At 46.4% G+C, this 16,439-nt stretch overlaps 2 protein-coding genes and 1 long non-coding RNA gene across 3 annotated transcripts; all 3 read right to left on the bottom strand.

The window, feature by feature from the left end:
• Positions 1-4,505: 4,505 nt before the first annotated feature.
• LOC4341941 (xyloglucan endotransglucosylase protein 7) lies at positions 4,506-7,195 on the bottom strand. Its single transcript, XM_015785620.3, has 3 exons — positions 6,476-7,195; positions 5,473-5,666; positions 4,506-5,167 (listed from the first exon to the last, which is right to left on the bottom strand). Exons 1-3 carry the CDS (start codon positions 6,773-6,775, stop codon positions 4,762-4,764), a joined length of 900 nt encoding a protein of 299 aa, XP_015641106.1. The 5' UTR covers positions 6,776-7,195; the 3' UTR covers positions 4,506-4,761.
• Positions 7,196-9,438: 2,243 nt separating this feature from the next.
• LOC4341940 (xyloglucan endotransglucosylase/hydrolase protein 22) lies at positions 9,439-10,906 on the bottom strand. The gene is made up of 3 exons (XM_015785621.3): positions 10,541-10,906; positions 10,213-10,406; positions 9,439-10,090 (listed from the first exon to the last, which is right to left on the bottom strand). Exons 1-3 carry the CDS (start codon positions 10,799-10,801, stop codon positions 9,664-9,666), a joined length of 882 nt encoding a protein of 293 aa, XP_015641107.1. The 5' UTR covers positions 10,802-10,906; the 3' UTR covers positions 9,439-9,663.
• A 4,014-nt stretch (positions 10,907-14,920) lies between these two features.
• On the bottom strand, positions 14,921-16,063 carry LOC112939291 (uncharacterized). Its single transcript, XR_003242885.2, has 2 exons — positions 15,499-16,063; positions 14,921-15,388 (listed from the first exon to the last, which is right to left on the bottom strand). It is a non-coding gene; the product is annotated as an uncharacterized lncRNA (long non-coding RNA).
• Between the last annotated feature and the right edge of the window lie 376 nt (positions 16,064-16,439).

Below are 16,439 nucleotides of genomic sequence, written 5' to 3'. Positions count from 1 at the left end.
AGTACGCACAGATTGCAGCTGTACTAACGAAACATGAATGAAGAGATATGATGCACGCAAAAACAAACGGGTGCGGATTTAAAAACGATGTGACCGAACCGAACTAATAAGAGCATGATGGTGATTAGGATTAGTTTGTTTAGATGTCCTATTCATTAGCTAGCTTGTTATGGAAATTTATGCTACTGCTTGCTTGTCAATTACACGCTGATTAAATGAACATATATGGATTAAGCTTTTTTTTTTTTAACAATCCTTAGAAAGGTACTACTCAGCAAGAGATTCTGATCTGCAGTTGTAGGAGCAATTCTTTTAACTGATAGCCTCATCGGATGGCTATATGCACAAAATACGCCAAATAGCGTATTAGCGAAAAACTATAATGTGTGATTAAAACATTTACATTTATTTTCTTTGCGACTTAAACGATTATGTTGTAAAAGAAATTATGATAAAAAAAACTCAAAAACTACTTTAAAATTAAATTAAAAATTTAAATTTTAGTATTAGCATATGCTGGTTGAGCCAAAAGATGAAAGCCTGACACAACCAACACACGCACAAAGGGAATCAGGTAAAGCCAAGTCGACACCTTAACGAACGATCTGTTGGCCGTTTTCCCTCGCATAGCTAGGTTTTGACCAGTTTTGATTCCCCGTGGATAAAAAGATCACCATAGGCGACTACGCATCATACACCGTCTGCAGCTTGACAAAAATGGGAGCACGGGAGATGCGCTCTGAATTTCTCATTTCTCAAATCAAAGCGACAGCTTAACCGACTCTGTCTAAACCCCTAGGATTGAAGTATTAGATCAGGCTGTCAATAATTATCGTAGCATCAATCGAACTCGGAAATACATGCATCGACGAACTGATCATTTATGCATACGTACTGCAAAATTAAATGGCACTCCGTGAACAAGGCGAATTCAGACTTTCAGAGAAATGTAACGCTGACCGTGCTAATATAAGCTTCAGAATCCCAAATGCATACCGCTCGTCCAATAATCAATCCAACAAGCATATACCCTATAATGCTCTCTTCTAGAGCTAGCCTAGACAAGTGCTCCATTCCATGACCATGTAGATGTAGCTAGCCTTATCTGCTCAACAACACCCATCCCATTCAATTGTCCACCGTCTTTAGCTCTTGTTAAACCTATCTTTTTCAGATAGATCAAAAGGGGAGCTACGCATGCAAGAATCATGTTGCGACAGTAATGGTCGCCATGGCCTTCGATTCCTATATCATAAAATCATTTCTATGGATCAAGTGGTGTCGCCAATTTCTAGGATGATAATGGGTCGGCTGGTAAAGTTGGGAATCATGCATATACATCAGACTATCAGAGTGTTCAGCTATCCGCACTGATGAGCTGTAGGCTGTTCTTTTTCTTCCAGCCTCCAACTGATATATTGTACTACGTATATTAATTTGTAGCTAGTCAGCCACAATGCATGAGCATTCAGTGGACTAACCACATTGGGTTCTCTATGATTAGTGCTAATGCATTGGTGATCACTTTGTGTTGCTTGCCTGGTGGTCCTCTGAGGGACACGTGTGTCACCTTTTCGTTTTTCTTTGAAACGTAGGTTTCCAAGTGATAGAACATTATAGACTAGCTTTGATAATGGTGGCAACAAAATTAATCGATCACTATCGCTCAAGAGCTCAGTTGGTGAGAGATTCGGTGCGCATTGGCACGAACCAACTAGGTTTAATTTGGCTCTATGGAACTCATATTAAAATGCACTTCATTTTCTTAACGAAAAGTAACATATCCCTCCATTTTCTCTGTAGAAAAGTCATAGTCACTGATGAAGACTGCATATATGTATTGTAGTGGATCAGCGCAACAGGGTAAATATATGCATGGTGCATATAATTTCAAACATTAATATTGGAAGAATGGACGTATATAGTATGAAAATCATCAAAGATTTGTTTCAGAGTACGTACTTATAATTCAAATATCATACTTCAATGGGTACAACAAAGAAACCACTGAAAAAATATTTTTCTAAAATATAAGTCACTACAAAAGTAAATGGTATTTCTTCCGCTTTCAAATATTTGTTCACGTTAACTATTACTATTCCAACTTTGGCCATTTAATAACTCTTAAAAGACTAGTCCATGATAAATGAAAGTTTCATGGTTATGTTTAATGTGTGTAATACATAGTATGTTATTTTCTTATATATCTATAATTTTTCCACATAAAAGGCAAATCAGAGTTTGCAAATGAACAATGTCTTACGCCAGTCTTTTTTTTGAAGGAGTGATGTCAGGTAATTAAAAAATGGAGAGAATAGTAACATACTTTTTTTTATAAGAACAAATAATTAACGTCAAAAGCGTCATACGTTTAAAACCGTAGTAGTAAACATCACTCTCAAGCTGTCGCCATTTTTTTTGTCATCTTTTACAGCCTTGGTGCTGGCACGCGCTTCCTATGAATTGAGATCCAATGCAGTTGTAATAACGACTGCAACTTTAGCAGTGATAGCATATTATGACCGTTGGATCGATGCAGCCAACAGCTTGGATTTGCTCTGCCACCCCCTGCACAGTATACGCTACAGTAGAAAATTGCTACAGTGATTCGTGAACAATATTTTCTAATGATCTGAGCCGCTGATTTTTGATCCATCAGCTACCTTGCAACTGCTAAAGTTGCAGTGATAGTAACAATTGTACTGGATCTCAATCCGCTTCCTATATATCTTCCCAGTTGAAACAAACACGACTTCTCATCAAGCTCTAGCAAAGATATCAACCTCCACTGCGGGCACTAAGCTTATGCAGCAGTGGAGTCATAAACCTACCCACACTTATTGAAGCCACAAACTGCAAACTTTACACTACTAGTATATACTAGTAGTAATATAAGTATACAAACAATGTATATATTTTTTTTTTCAGACACGTAGCTCCTTTACATATTCGCATAAAAAAAACGCCTTTCGAATTCGAGCAATCTAAGCGTGACTATTATATACTTCAACCACCGGTATATACATGTTTCAAGCCATACGAAAAGGAAGCTGAAAAAGGAGTAGCCGACGGCGTCTGGTCCAGTGTATGTCGGGGAAATCGACCTGCAATCTGCACTTCTGCAGAACAAATAAACGGCTACCACGACATGGAGTCATGGATGACCTGCCGGTCATGCTCGCTGCAATTCTAAAGCATATCTGATGCACGTAGAGTAGATAACTATAGCTATATAAAGATTGTATTTAGTAGCAATTAATCAGACCGTGCACCAACTGAGCTTGGCTAGCTAGCTTGCCAGCCGGACGTCGAGTTCGTCAGACTTGGAGCCACATCCAACGTCCATACATTATTCCATCCTCCTCCTCCTACTACTACCACAACACAAATCATTAAAATCTCTTACTCCTAGCTTCATTGTTTGGTTTATTTGTAGAATAAGGGAAACGGCCATATTTGCAAACGAAAAAAATAAATTTTAAGGGAATTTGTAAACGAAAACTAATTTATGAATAAAATTTTTATATACGTGTTCTTAGCGATTTAAAAGTTTATATTAAAAATAAACTTCGATAAAAAAAAACTCTAAAATCAGCTTTAAATTTAAAGTTAAAAATTTAAATTTTGACTTATAAGTATAAGTATAAGCGAAAAGATAAAACCCGAATACTGCTGCATGACAAATCGTCTAGGCCTGTCAAGAGAAGGACGTACACCTTGTAGCAATCTGGAGCCGAGTTGGAAGCAGCTGTCTGACTAGACTCTCTGCTCTTCTGCTGATCTCAAACAGCAGTAGCACATCTCATGCAGTAGCTCGTGGTCTCCATGAAGGGATATTTGCGGGGATTTCGGGTCCTCTGCTGGATGTTGATGCCTGAAAGGGAGGTGGAAGAAGAACCGTGAGGACTTCAATTTTCGGAAGGGTGATGAACTAGCTAGCTGATCGAAGATAAGGTCCAGTTTTTCGGAGGGTCGCATCCATTGATTATTGCTGGTGAAATGTCGTTGCGGCGGCTAAGTTAGAGGGGAGCACTGGGAGGACAGGCGAGCACGGTGCACTGTGGACACACAAAGCAGAACAATTCCTTCCTTTAATTTGAGATTTTGGACGTGAACAACTAAAGTAGTAGGAATAGTGTTCTCTCTGCGTAACAGTAAGAAATGTTTGGTGCATATTAAAAAACTTAAAATTGCACATCGCACTGGAAATCCCTCGTTTTGTTCATGGATGAATTCACCTGAGGTTTTCTTCACAGGAGCTAGACATCTCGAATATATATGTAAAAAAAAGTCTGTGAGTTATACAGATATTAATAGCAGGTCCAGTCCCCATGTACGCTTCAGCCCATTCCACAAATTATTGGGCTTAATACTTTGGCAGATAGGCCCATACCCACCAAGCATAAAGGCCCAGCACTAATACTTCGCCATTACGGCCCAAACATCCAATTTGCAGAGTTCTATAGCTCGTCGTCTCACAATAATAAAAGCCGGGGACGATCACGAGACGAATAGATCTTTAGAAAAAAAAATCAAACAAGAAGTCCATTTACATCGTCGTAGCCAACAAAGAAAGAAAAAAACAGATTCTGGAACGAGTTGAGACTTTCCACATTACCCTGCACAACTCAACCCAAACCTAAAAGATCAAGAAGAGACGATTATTCATTCAGTTCCCCTCACTGCAAAACACAAGTATGAGCCTACAGATCGCTGGACGACGGATGGAATCATCATGGAGTCGACGTCGCGTACGACGCCTCACGTTCTACCGATGGGGATGATGCACTCGGCGGGGAAACGGTGCGGGAATCGCTTCCTGTCGGCGCAGTAGTCGTAGGCCATGTAGTTCATCCGCACCCAGTTGAGCGTCATCCAGCTCCACCAGTCCATCCTCCGCCTCATCCACCCGCCGCCGCCGCCGGCGCACCGGGAGGCGCCGGCGCCGGCGGCGTCCCAGACGCAGGCGTTGGAGACGTTGTAGCGGCGGTACGTGGCGACGAACGGCGCGCGCGACCAGTCCGTCTTGACGCGGCCGCCCTGCGTCGCCCACTCCTCCGCGTTCCAGATGCTGGCGAACACGTGCACTGGCTGCCGCGTCGGGAATGGCACCCCGTACGCCTCGTTGTTCTTGAACACCCTGATCGGCGTCCCGTCAATGTACAGTCTGCACCACCAACATTTTTTTTTACAGATTTGTTACACACAGGTTTGTCTCTCTGAATTTGACGAGGAGACCGAGCCAAACGACATATTTACAAACGAAAAATAATTTATAAATAAAACTTTTATGTAAATGTTCTTAGCGATTTAAAAACAAGTTCTGAAAAATAAACTATGATTAAAAAAATCTAAAAATCAAATCCAAATTTAATGTTAAAAATTTAAATTTTGATTGATAAGTATAAATATAAGCACAGAAAAAAGAAAAGATACTCCTAAAAGATAAAATTTAAATTTTTCAGAGCTTACATGATGTTGTGTGGGTTCCAGAGGATGGAGTAGGTGTGGAAGTCGGCGGTGGGGTCGAACCAGAGCACGAACTGCTGCTCACGCTCGCCCTTGCCGTCGCTGAAGATGTTGGTGTGCAGCAGGTACGGCTCGCCGCTCACGTTGCCCAGGAACTCGAAGTCCACCTCGTCGTGCCGCGCGCCGCCGCTGCAGATCTGCGCCCGTTGGTTTGGTTGATTAATTTAATTAATTAGTTGCCAATGCGAGCAGAAAAAACCATCAGATATGTCGACGTGTGCACCATGACTAGCTATCCAGGTATTTCGATCAGCCAAGTATATGCCTTCAGGCGAATTAGTCTGAATCTTTTTGGATAAACTTAGAAATGTTAATCGTGGACACCATGACACCATGACTAAAACTGCCTACTACTGAAAATTGAAGATGTTCAGCCTGGTTACCGGCCGGTAGTAATACGTGTAATATGCAGAAATTGATTTATTTTACGGCTAAAAGTGATTATACAAATATTCTGTTCCAGGAAAGGTAGCAAATGTAATACCAACATTGCTTGGTGAAAGTGATGCAATTTTCACCGAAACAAAAATAAAAATGTTATCATTTTTCTATCTCTAGGGCATGAACCGACCAAGGGTGTACCTGATCTACATACTGCTACTTAAATGCAGAGGCCAATTGAATTCACTTACTGCCAACATTTATGCTGCTGCAAGTACAAAATTCACCCCAATCACCGCTCAACCATCCCATCTGCTAATCGAGGACCAAACTTGTTAATCTGGGATGACAATCTTCTTCTTATTATTTTCTGCCCCATAAAGTAAAGCTCATCCCAAGAATGACAAGTGTCAACTCGTGGAATTCCCCTGGTGTTCCTCTGTCGTCTACTACTAACAATCCGAGCTACTTTAACGGGATGAACAATTCTTAGGATTTCACACAAACTAGGGGGAAAAATCGAACAAATCAAGCCAAGATCGATCAGAAGACTGCCCCAACTTACATAGAAGGAAGTGATGGTCCCTGCAGACTCTCCCCTGACGAGCTTGATCTCGAGATCGAACCTCCCAAACAAGAACCGCTCCTTGGACTGCAGCCGCGCCCCCGTCTGCTCGTCCAGCGTCAGCTCCACCATCCGCCCGCCGTCCCGGAACCTCGCATTGCCCTTCCCCCACACGGCGTCAAAGTCCCGGTGGAAATTGTGGTCGCCATGCCCCGCCGCCGCCGCCGCCGTCACTGCCGCAGCTACGACGGCGACGAGAGCCGCCGGCCACCTCAACCGGAGAGAGGCGCCACCACGCATGTCCGCGCACAATGTAAACGCATGCACAAGGCACAGTGACAGAGCTCCACCGATCCGCGAAATGCGGCGTATCGAACTGACGAGCTGCAAGAGGAGATCAGATGGTAGAGACTAGAAATGAAACTGGAGGAAATGGACCAGTGTCCTGCGAAGAAGACAGAGAAAGAGAGGAGAGAGGTGAAGTGAAAGAGGATGTCCAATTTAAGGGCACGTAGGGGTGGCACTTTCGCCAGATGCCAGAACGAGGCGGCATGCACGTCGGTTGCTGCGGCAGGTAGCCCTGAGCCCCCCAGCCATGCGGCGTCCACTGAAATCGCATCGTACGAGACACAAACCACCCATGAAAAAACTCAAAAAGGAATCCGACGAGCAACAGGACGTGGCACAGAGTCGACGGCGCCAGGGGAGATCGAGCGGTGAAACGTAGTAGAGAGTAGTGTGGGCGTATGGGTCGCGTGTCGGGTTGGCAATACGACGTGTGAGCAGGATAAATTAGCTCGACCACGGTGTTGCTGCAATAAAAACCGGCGGGACGGGACGGCAAACGGCATGCATGGCATGAGTGCGCGGCACGAACGGAGCGGAGGCTGGTCTGGTGGTCTGCTTTGATTTCATCTCGGCTGGCCGCGGCCGGTGCGGGCGGTGGACGACACCGTGGACTGGTCTCGAGCGCGGCCGCTGGGTGGTGGTTGGTTTCCAAACTTTAAATGCGAGCGATCATCCCGTCGGGTCGTGCGGTACACGCGAGCATGCCTCTCCGCTGCATAGGCGTAGGACGCTTACCTTCGTGTAGCGAAGTTAGTACAATGCAATGGCTTCACATGCGCTGCGAACAGGGGCGCGGGCAGTGTGATATTCCAATTCTCGTCTCTTGTTGTGACTTGGTCGCCGGTGAAGCTCTGGTAGCGTTTTTACTGTGGCAAGTTATGGTTGATGCTGTCTGTTGCATGTGACCCTGTAGGTTGAGGAAATTAGGACCTGTACTGCGGTGGGATTCGGTGGATAATCTGGTGATGGCGTGATGCTAATGGAACAAGCGACATGATTACACGACCCGCTCGATGCAAATTAACAGTCTTCTCTCTTTCTTTAGTCAGGGCACAAGAAATCAGATCGTGTCCCATTTTTTTCTCTTGGAATCGAATTGGGAAACAGATATCTGTTTGTGTCTTGAACTCTTGATGATACTACTACTGAGTATCTATCTAGTGAGGCATGGGATGGATGACGTCACCGTGAAGGGTGGGCGTGTTACGGCCCACGGGACTTGTGTATTGCCTGTTGGGCCTCACTGGGGCCTGGTAGGTATTTCTCCTACAAGGTAAAAAAAAAATCATAACTATCGATCAAGTCGAAATTAGGCAGGTGAAGTGGGCCGTATTCCAAAATTTTCAATGTGGTTACTGGTGAGCCGGATAAAGGCTGATGAAGTTACAAATGAGCTGGGTTGGCAAGCTGAAGGAAAAAGTATGCCGAAGGTCCTTAAACTTGTCATCGAGTTACAAAATCGTCCCCCAAACATAAAACCGGATACAATACATCCCCAACATTCAAATCCAATGAAAACTAAGTCTCTCGGCAGTTTTGACTTCGGTTTTGTTCGACATGACCGCTAACTTAGCGTGGGACCCACGTGGGCCGACACGTCAGGGTGACCACGTCATTATCATCTCTTTCCTCTCTCCCCCCTCTCTCTCTCTCTCCCCCAGTTGTCGGCGACGAGAGGTGCCCATTTCCTCCACCAGCTAGCGCATCGCCGACCGCCACGTAGGACAAAACCGGGGGCAAAATCACCGGAGGACCTATAGTAAACGGTTTTTGTAAGTTGATAGATGTTATATATCTAATTTTGTGGTTGGGGGATGATTTTGTAACTCGATGACAAGTTGAGAGACCTTCGGTTTACCTTTTCCGCAAGCTGAATACAAGTTCTCATTTCCCGGGCTTCATTCGGCCTGACAATTGGACCTTAGCCCTTAAGTTGGGCTTATTTACGACCAACTAAGTTAAAATCGAAGGAAAATGATACATGTACAGAAATGTGTTTAGAAACATTTTACAAAAACTGATGTGGCATTTGTTATATATTGTATCTTGTTTTTTCGTAACTATCCACTGATTAAATCCAAGTTTGTAAGAGTTTAGTAAAGTTCTTTTTAAGTACGTATAGCATTACTCAGAATCGAATCACAACCTGTGATTAAAAAAATAATTTCTAATTCCAAATTGGTTCTAATGCATCATGTGGTGACAGTTTGACAGAAGATGATCAGAACTACGCTGCAAACAGTGGCACGAGAAGCAGTTTGTGCAAACAAGCGATTGGGTGCGAATCAAAAATTTTAAGCAAAACATGGCTGGTTGATCAAACCGAGTGCGAGCATTAGTTTTGTTTAATCCAAGCAGATCTTATCGTTTCCAATATAAAATGGTTCGACGTTTTCGTTAGCAGTGTTGCTGCAGCTGCAGATGCGAATGTTGGTCCCTCGGTTAAATTAATCAAAACCGGATAAGCTCGATCTCCCCCCACGCAAGGCTCCAGTTTTACAGGGTGTCCATTGTCGAAGGTGGCCAGTCTGGCTGGCACGCCCAGTACTAGTACAGGTTTATTTCAGCGGCTGAGCACACGGAAAACATGGCCAAAACCCACAAAGGGATCCATCTTCTGGCTAAAAGCAGCTCACTAAAATTTATCAAACTTGGTACGTACATCGACCCCGTGTTACAAAAAGATATCAAAGAATGCGATATGCATACTACATTTACATCTCCGTGGCAACAAAACACATTCATTATTCGCCATCTGACGTGCTCTTCTCATCATTTTTTTCATCGATGACGGATCATGCATGCGTAGCGTACGTTATGATCATCTTCTCGTGTCGATCTCAACGGAGCTTGCACTCGGCGGGGGTGCCCTGGGGGAACCGCTTGGCGTCAGTGCAGTAGTTGTAGATCATGAACTTCCTCTGCACCCACCTCATGCGGCGGTAGCTCATGTCGCTGAGCTCCTGGTTCCACCACCCGCCGGCGCCGCCCCTCCTGCCGCCGGCCGGCGCTGCGACGGTCTCCATTGTGCCGACGGGGCAGCGCTGCGCGCCGTTCGACCAGACGCAGGCGTCGGCGTTGAAGTCGCGGAAGGAGGCGACGAAGGGGGCCTTGCTCCAGTCCGCCTTGACGCGGCCGCCCTGCGTCGCCCAGTCGTCCGCGTTCCACAGGCTCGCGTACACCCGCATCGGCTGGCTCTTGGGGAACGCCACGCCACGGGCCTCGTGGTTCTTGAAGTCCCTGATCGGTGTCCCGTCCACCGCGAATCTGCACGCACCACCAACACGTTGTTTTAGCCAAAACCCATCGAGTATCAACCATGCGTCTCTGTCTCGCGTAACAACAAGAGGGGTTCACGTGCCAATGTGGAAGTAAAGTAGGGGACTCACATGACGTGCTGTGGGTTCCAGATGATGGAGTAGGTGTGGAAGGACTGGGTGGGGTCGAACCAGAGGCGGAACTGCTGCTCGCGCTGCCCCTGCCCCTGCGTGAACACGTTGGTGTGCAGCGTGTACGGCTCGCCGGTCACGTTCCCCAGGAACTCGAAGTCGATCTCATCGTGGGTCGAACCCTGCGACGACAACTGCAGCCACAAGCACAGAAGATCACACAAACCATCAGCTTCATTACTCCACTTTAGTTCCGTTTTTTTGCCGAATTTGGTAGATGAATAAATGATGAAGTGATGAGACCGTTTGGGGAGGAAGATAAGCTTACGTAGAAGGTGGTGACGGTGCCGGCGGAGTTGCCGGGGACGAGCTTGATCTGCATGTCGATCTTGCCGAAGAGGTACTCGCTCTTGGACTGGAACCCAGAGCCGGAGCTCCTGTCAAGCGTGAGGTCGAGCCCACGGCCACCATCGACGATCTTGCCGCGGCCCTGCCCCCACGACACCTCCGCGTCCTGGAAGAAGTTGCCTCCATGCGCAATGGCCACCAGGCAGGCCATCGCCACAATGCCAAGCGCCACCGTCCTCATCGCGCGATCACAACACACAAGAACCCAAAGATCTAGCAAGCGAGTCGAAGCGTGAGGACAATGAGAGCTACTGGGATCAGTGTGGATTGGTCACTGGAATGGGATGGCGAAGCACTTGCCTATGAGCCGGTATTTATACTTGGGCGTGGCCGGGGCAGCTAGCAATAGCAGAGCTGCGGGCAGACAGGTGGTATCCGACGGGCAAATGCCGGCTGGGGTGGCGCGTCGCGTACACGGTTAAAGAAGTAAATGCGGCACGGAGCGCGTCGCTGCAGAGCGCCGGATAGATTTGGGGCGGGGGCGATGCATGGCTGGACGCACGCTGGATCCAGCCGCCGCGTGCCTACGCCGGGGTGTGGGGGCCAGAGACGCGGGGGACTTTACTTGACCACACCACACCCATCCCCGCGGCGGCATCCGCGAAAGCGGTAACCCGTAAACCGGGCAGGTGATGCCTGCCGATGGACGGATGGATGCGAGTACGTGGTAAAGTGTGCAGCTTTTGTGGCGCTTTTGCTCGGCTTTGCTCGCGGATCGTACGTCACACGGGGCCGCGGCCAGCCTCGGCTTTACAGTTCATGGCCTGCAGTGCAGTTCGGTTCGCGCGGAAGCAGCAGATCGTGATCCGGACGGACGAGCCAACACGACGGCATTGCCGCCATGTGCGCGAAGGCCTGCGATTCGGGGAAGGTTCGCCTGGTTTGCCCCATGGGCGAAGGAAGTGGCCCGGCCATTCCATCCAGGGCATCGACGGTCGATGCACATCGTTCGTACGTACTGTACGATGAGCGAGTGATTTAATTGCGGTCACAAATCGGTCTCGAGGACGACTGTTGCTGCTGGTGAGAGTGTAATTGCGCCCTTGATGTGTCTGTTGGGAGTTTGTGTTTTGTGACAGCGGATTACACGCTGTGATTTACTGGAGTAGTGGTAAGTTTTCAATACCTGAAAGGTTACGTTTTGATTGATCGAGTTCGGGATTAGTAAGGACGACGTCCGTAGATGAATCGTAGCTGGGCTCTTTAGTACTCCGACATGATGCCGTTAGGTACGGGCATGTTGATTACGACACCTCTGGCCAAATGATGAACAGAGTCGCCATTGGACTTGTCTAGGAGGGAGACAATTGATTCTCTGGCCAAATTCTTGCGTCACTCAACCCTAAAGATGGATAACTATTTTTTTTAACACCTAAAATGATTACACGTCAATATATTAGCTAAAGCTGGATATAGACCTAACCCGCTATATGTAACTTGCACTGTGGAGCATGCAGCTTATACTGTTCTTGATCTACGTGGCATGTGAAGAACGATAAAACTTGGTGGCGCGCTGTGAGTGGCCCTAGATTGATGTGAAGTGGCTAAGGCTCGCGAGCTAGACTAGTGGGCTACAACTTTCTTGCCTCATGATTGCTTGTTATGTCTAACGTCTAGTCGACTCAATCCTAATGGAGGTAAAACATTGTAACCCTTAGGAAACAGCATCATGATCTAAGTAGTTAAGGCCTAAGAGTATCCCCAGCAGCTTATCCAAATTTGATTCTCGGTACACTCATATGGATGGCCATCAAAAAAAGATTCCTTCTTCATATCCTTCTCACTCCAATAGATCATTTATATTTCATACTCCATACCACATCCTCCTATCTTTTACTAATATCTTTCAACTAAGCATATATTTGTATTATTTTCTAAGGGCTATATTTTGAACAACTAAATTTTAATAGTTTTATTTTATCACGGTAATCTAAATGGTTAGATTTTAACGGACATATTTCTAATAGATAATTTAGTGCATTAAATTGCTACTTTCTCTAAAATTACTCAGACTATGTTTCTCTTTTTTCTCTACCCATAGTCTGCCTTTTGCCCATTCCAATATATTCCAACCTTTTCTATTCCTCCTTTTCTCTCTGCTCTGTTCTACACTCTTCATTCTACCCAGGAAGCATGCGTGGAGGCAAGGTGGCCTGCGAGCGCAGAGGTACGGCGGCCTGTCGGTGTAGAGGCACGGCGGCCTACGGACGTGGAGGCCGGTGGGCGCGGAGGCAACTGGAGCTAGCAGGATCGATGGTGGCGGCCGACGGGCGTGGAAGGGCGGACGAAGATAGCAGCAAGGGGCGGAGGCAGTCGGCGGGGCGCGCGCAGGGCCGACGGCCACAACCGGCCGGCATGAAGGGTTGGAGGGATGCATGCTGCCGCTGGCGGGGTTCTCCTTCTAGATCTGGTATGTCTCTCTCTCACCCTCCCTCCATGGCTACACACTCCCTCTACACCATCCACCGTACAGAAAAATACACATCCGACCGGCGACGATGACAACATAGGGGAGGTCGATCCAAAACTCCTGATAGGGGTGGGAGCTGCGGCCACTGTGATATAGCGTGAGGAGAGAGAAACGCTATATTTGGGCTTCCTCTCTCCGTTTTGGCGCATCATCTATTTTTGAAGGGCTAGATGGCGTATCCACTGGGGCCCCGTTTTTCACTCCCGTGCACTGTATCTCGGACAGGGTATCCGATAGAGGATCTCCTGATGCTCTAAGGCTATTCCCAACCCAATAATTAGAATGATGTCCATAGCATTAAATAAGGTGCCACCTAGGATGAAAAATGATGTGGCAAGTGAATAAATGAGGAAAGAGAAGGAAATCATGTCTACACAATATCCAAGACATCATGTGTGATAAGGAGCATTAAATTTAAGTATGGAATAGTAATGCTTGTATTAAAAGAGTAGTGTCTAGTACTAATTTCTTGATGATGTGGAGTTTATAGAAACTATCTAGTGTTTTGGGTTGGGAATGGTCTAATGGGGTGTAAGAGTCGAAGACCCCCGTTGTCCGTACGACCATCCGAAAATGCAAGACTCCCAAGTCAAGTCCTTTACCACGCATAGCATGCAAGACTTGTCTGTCACACGACGTGCCACGATGGAACCCACATGGCATATACTGCTTCTTTTGCTGGAGATCTCGTACTATACAATACACCTGGTTCCAGAAACTTCACAAGAAATCTAGCTGGCCATGGCATAAGCAAACATTCAGCAACTGCATCCAATAAAATCCAAATAAATACTTCCACAGTGGCAGCACTGAAGAACACCTCGGCATCCACTACTCAGAGACAAGCAAGCAAGCATAAGCATTATTCTATGTACTGCCATAGTGCCACCACACCACAACATTCAAATTCGCCCATGCCTCTCCAGTAGAAATACGGAGAAGCAGAAATGATCATCATGCCACATATCCTCGCAAACAACAGCTGTCCGCTTTGTCCATTTCAGCAGCATGCATACTGGTGCCAGCCAACGAGCCAGCAGCAGACCGACGCAAACGGGTACTGTACGTGCTGTGGCGAGGAAGCAGGGTGGGCCCTCGACGCAAACGGCATGGGCCGTGCATGGTTTATGGTTTATCATGCCCTCATTGAACGATTCAAATCATTGCTGTTCCAAGGGGCACGTACGACGCAGACGCGCACAATAATTCCCGTGTCCCCGACCGACGCGCCCATGCACGCATCGGGGACTCGGGGTCGACGACTCCGGCGGTGCGCATTTGTGGCTTCTACTGCAATATTGCCGATCCATCGATCGGTAGTCGGTAGAGCAGCTCTGCCATAAACTTGGACTTAATTGGTTACTTAGCCAAAAGCCCAAAGGAGAATTTGCAGCTAGCTAGGTAGATCTGATACAGTGAACACAACGCATTGCAACTGAGGGGTGTTTAAATCTAGGATTATAAAGTTTTGGCGTGTCACATCGGGTATTATATAGGGTATCGTATGGGGTGTTCGAGTACTAATAAAAAAAACTAATTACAGTATCCGTTAATAAACCGCGAGACGAATTTATTAAGCCTAGTTAATCCGTCATTAGCACATGTTTACTGTACCACCATATTGTTAAATCATGGACCAATTAGGCTTACAAGATTCGTCTCGCAAATTAGTCGCAATCTGTGCAATTAGTTATTTTTTAGCCTATATTTAATACTTTATATAGATGTTGAAACGTTCGATGGGATAGGATTAGAGGTTAACATCTATTGTTATTGGTAAAAAAAGAACCATAGATTAAATTGTTGGAGTACTAAGAAGAGGTTAACATATATTATTATTGGTAAAAAAAGAACCACAGATTAAATTGTTGGAGTACTAAGAAGAGGTTAACATATTATTATTGGTAAAAAAGAAAGGGTTAATTGGATCCATGCCACTGTAAATATGACAAATCAGAAAAATATCATTACTATTCATGAAATCGGGTAGATGCTACTCCAATCTTCTAAAATTAAAACCATACCACTCCATCACGATTTCCGTCCTCTCCGTCACATTTTTCGCCGTCTCCGTCTTATCTTCGTCTCGGTGCCTGAGGAGGAGGGCATGGCGGCACGCCGCCCTCACCGGCGCCGAGCTCCATGAGGGAGATGATAGCCGGGCTTCCTCTCTTCGTTGAGGTGGTTGCGCTGAGAGCAGACAATTAGGGCGATGGCGCAAAGCGGCTGAAACGCGCGGTGGCAGCGGAGAGAGAAGGAAATCGTTGGGAGAAGCGGCCAGGGCATGGCGAGCTCGGGCTAAAGTTGGGAAAGGAAGAGGAGACCCATGAATTTCGTTTTTGCAATCAATTTAAGAAGAAGAGCAACTGGGAGGTCGTATTCGAACGGGAGGCGGAGGCACTGCGTACAGGCACGGCCGCACGGGACTTCGTATAGAGGTTGAAGACGATGTGCTATAGCGGAGGCGCAGCGCACGGGCACGGCCGCGCCGGTGAAGCCCTTCCCCATCCGCCGTCGTTCCCCATCCGCCGCCGTGCTCTCCTCCTCCGGCGCCGGTTTGTCCGTCGAGACGAAGACGAAGACGACAAGAAGATAACACGGAGACGGCTGAATGTGACGAAGAGGACGGAAATTGTGATGGAGTGGCATGGTTCTAATTTTAGAAAATTAGAGTGGCATCTACCCGATTTCATGAATAATAATGTCATTTTTCTGATTTACCATATTTATAGTGGCATGGATCCAATTAACTAAAAAGAAAATGGTGTGATAACCTGTGTTTGAAAGAATTCGAGCTCAGACCAATGCATAGCTCTGGCAGATCCCAGCTAGTCAAGCACTCGAGCTAGCAGCCGTTCTCAACGGAACCACAGATTAGCAATTTAGCATTGCCAGGCTGCCAGCGACACCACTTGGCTGTGTTCAGATATGGGAAGTTGGGAACTAAACTCTCCGTACGGAAAACGGAGCGGTCCATTAGCGCGTGATTAATTAAATTTTTGCTATTTTTTTTAAAAAATAAATCGATATAATTTTTTTAAACAACTTTCGTATAGAAACTTTTTACTAAAAACGCACCATTTATTAGTTTGAAAAACGTGCACGCGAAAAACGAGGGAGAAGGGTTGAGAACATGGGATTGCAAACAAAACTGTTCGCTTCACATTTCTACTAGTTTTCTAACTACACTGCTAACTGCTTCACTGTACCCATTTTGCCATTGAGTCAGAGTACTCGCCTGTACTGTACGATGTAGTTACATACCAATACGGAGTACTGCGATTTTCAGACCAACCGTGCATGGGATACTCTTGCGTTTTCGGCTTCACATCAGTTACAGTACACGCGA

Source organism: Oryza sativa, chromosome 6 (assembly GCF_034140825.1).
Source record: "Oryza sativa Japonica Group chromosome 6, ASM3414082v1".
Classification (NCBI taxonomy): domain Eukaryota; kingdom Viridiplantae; phylum Streptophyta; class Magnoliopsida; order Poales; family Poaceae; genus Oryza; species Oryza sativa.
Note: the sequence above shows the minus strand (reverse complement) of the source record. Positions and strands in the feature narration are given on the sequence as shown.

Coding starts and splice junctions, on each gene's coding strand:
- LOC4341941 (XM_015785620.3), bottom strand. CDS start 6,775: ATGCGTGGTGGCGCCTCTCTCCGGTTGAGGTGGCCGGCGGCTCTCGTC. Junction 5,667..6,475: donor GGACCATCACTTCCTTCTAT/GTAAGTTGGGGC, acceptor CAACGGGCGCAG/ATCTGCAGCGGCGGCGCGCG. Junction 5,168..5,472: donor TGGAACCCACACAACATCAT/GTAAGCTCTGAA, acceptor TTGGTGGTGCAG/ACTGTACATTGACGGGACGC.
- LOC4341940 (XM_015785621.3), bottom strand. CDS start 10,801: ATGAGGACGGTGGCGCTTGGCATTGTGGCGATGGCCTGCCTGGTGGCC. Junction 10,407..10,540: donor GCACCGTCACCACCTTCTAC/GTAAGCTTATCT, acceptor TTGTGGCTGCAG/TTGTCGTCGCAGGGTTCGAC. Junction 10,091..10,212: donor TGGAACCCACAGCACGTCAT/GTGAGTCCCCTA, acceptor TGGTGCGTGCAG/ATTCGCGGTGGACGGGACAC.